A 2020-nucleotide genomic window follows, 5' to 3' on the forward strand; every position below is an offset into this window, starting at 1 on the left:
CCGAATGATTGAATAAAACAAAGAATGAATAGACTAATCAAGAGAAAAAGTGCATAAAGAGAAACCAAGTATGCGCATAATTCGAGTGAAAATTAAATCACAACACTAATTTTTTTCCTTCAAAATCCCATGATTGTTTCATGATACGAACTGCAAAGGAAAACTTTCCATTCATATAATTACAAAAAGATCCCATGATCATCTGATCTCTCCCTCATGCGCTATCAAAGAGGTAAAAAGTAAAGCTCGACACTTTTTTGAAAGTCATCTTCCCATATAGCTGCATAAACATCCCAAAACGGCAAAAGTCTCTTTCCCTTGTATCACTTTACATTGAGAGAGCTTTCACATAACAAATAGACTACACAGTGGTAATGAACTTGCAACTTTGCAATGAAATTTCCAACGTTAACATGATCCAATCGTCAAAATATTTTAACACTCAAATTATAGCACGTTTAAACTTAATCAAATAGGCTAGCGTGCTTTCAACTCGACCCGAATTCGAGTTTTTGCCTCGTAATTTAGATGAATTTTGTCTAGAAGAAATTCTCAAAAACTATGAGTTGGTTTTAGATTTTGGAGAATAAAAAGTTTCAAACTCGAACCACCACGACCTTCTTTTTCATAAGTAATAAGGCATCTCGTTTTCCAACATCCCAGCTGAAATACGAGGAAAAAACATCTATACACAAAAACCCACACTACCTAAAATTTTGAAGCATAAAAACCCACATTCTTAATTAGCTCCAAAATTTGAACAAAAAAAGAGATATATGGAGAAAAACCACCCAACCTCCAAATTTTCATGACTCAATCACATAATTAAGGAGAATATGGATTAATCAAGCCTAATTATTTAAGCTAAACTCTAAGCAGATAAATGCTAAGCTCAGGACCTCCAGAGCCATCAGGGTTCATCATGTAAAATGCCTCAGAGTCCTTGGACCCCGCAACCCTCTCAAACTTTGCTCTCATGTACATAAGCTCCCCCTCCGCCCCAACGCCGTCGTCACTCGCCGGCAGAACTCCCGCCCCCATTGAAATCGCCTCCAGAGCTTTCAGCACCTTCCACTCCTCACCGCCGCACTCCCGCTTCATAGCAAAGCCGCATTTCTTCCCGTTGCAGTAAGTCCTCCACAGCGGCTCCTCCAGCAACTTCAAACCCTTATTCTCCGCTTTCTTCTCCGTCTCCAGCGCGACCCGCACCAACCCAGATGCCATTTCTCGCACCAGAACGCTCGTCGGCGTCGCCAGCTCGATCAGGAAGGCAGGGGGCGACTTGGGTTCGTCTTGAAATGCCAAATGAACATGTCCGCGGCGGTAGCCGAACAGAGTGCCCATCACTCTGCGGCCGAGGACGGGGCGCTGAGAGCGGTGGCTTTTCCCAAACACCGTGAGAGCTGAGCGGAGCTTAGAGACTGACATTAAAGAGTGTTTCTTTGGTGGGATTACTGCAACTTCTGCATGGACGACTGGGATTCTGAGCTCGTCGTGATCATCTTTCTCCGATGATTTCTCGGAGAAATGTGAGTAGCTTAAGTTTAGTATTCCCTGGTCGTCGTCCACCTCGTCCTCGGATTTCTTTTTCCAGTGGAAGTACCTCCTGGAGAAAGAGAAAGATGAGTCGTGAGGGGTCTTTGCTGCCATGATTGTCCTCATCTGGGAAGTTTTGGAAGAGAGTAGAGAAACAGGGGAACACTGATAAATTTGGTTGGTTTGACTCAGAACTCAGAGGGAGTGATGGGAGAGAAGAGGAGGAGTAAAAAAGATGGAAGATTTTGGTTGTGTTGTGTGTGTTTTTATTGTTTTTTTTTGAACGGCTAACTTTAGAAAATCCTGACAAAAAGAAGGTGAGCAGACCCTACCTACTGTAACTAGAAGGAAACACAAGAGAGAGAGAGAAGAACAGGTGAAAAGTGAATTTGGAGAGGGATGGAAATGGACAATTGATGAAAAGATGATTGATTTAATTTGATGGGGGAAGCAGAGGAGACAAAGCCTTGTGCTAATTCTTTGA

General features: G+C 42.7%; 1 protein-coding gene across 1 annotated transcript; it reads right to left on the minus strand.

The window, feature by feature from the left end:
* Positions 1 to 594: 594 nt before the first annotated feature.
* Positions 595 to 1814, minus strand: LOC126606468 (protein MIZU-KUSSEI 1-like). The gene has a single exon (XM_050273860.1). The coding sequence runs from the start codon at positions 1660 to 1662 to the stop codon at positions 865 to 867; it is 798 nt and encodes a 265-aa protein (XP_050129817.1). The 5' UTR covers positions 1663 to 1814; the 3' UTR covers positions 595 to 864.
* Positions 1815 to 2020: the final 206 nt, after the last annotated feature.

Source organism: Malus sylvestris, chromosome 16 (assembly GCF_916048215.2).
Source record: "Malus sylvestris chromosome 16, drMalSylv7.2, whole genome shotgun sequence".
Classification (NCBI taxonomy): Eukaryota; Viridiplantae; Streptophyta; class Magnoliopsida; order Rosales; family Rosaceae; genus Malus; species Malus sylvestris.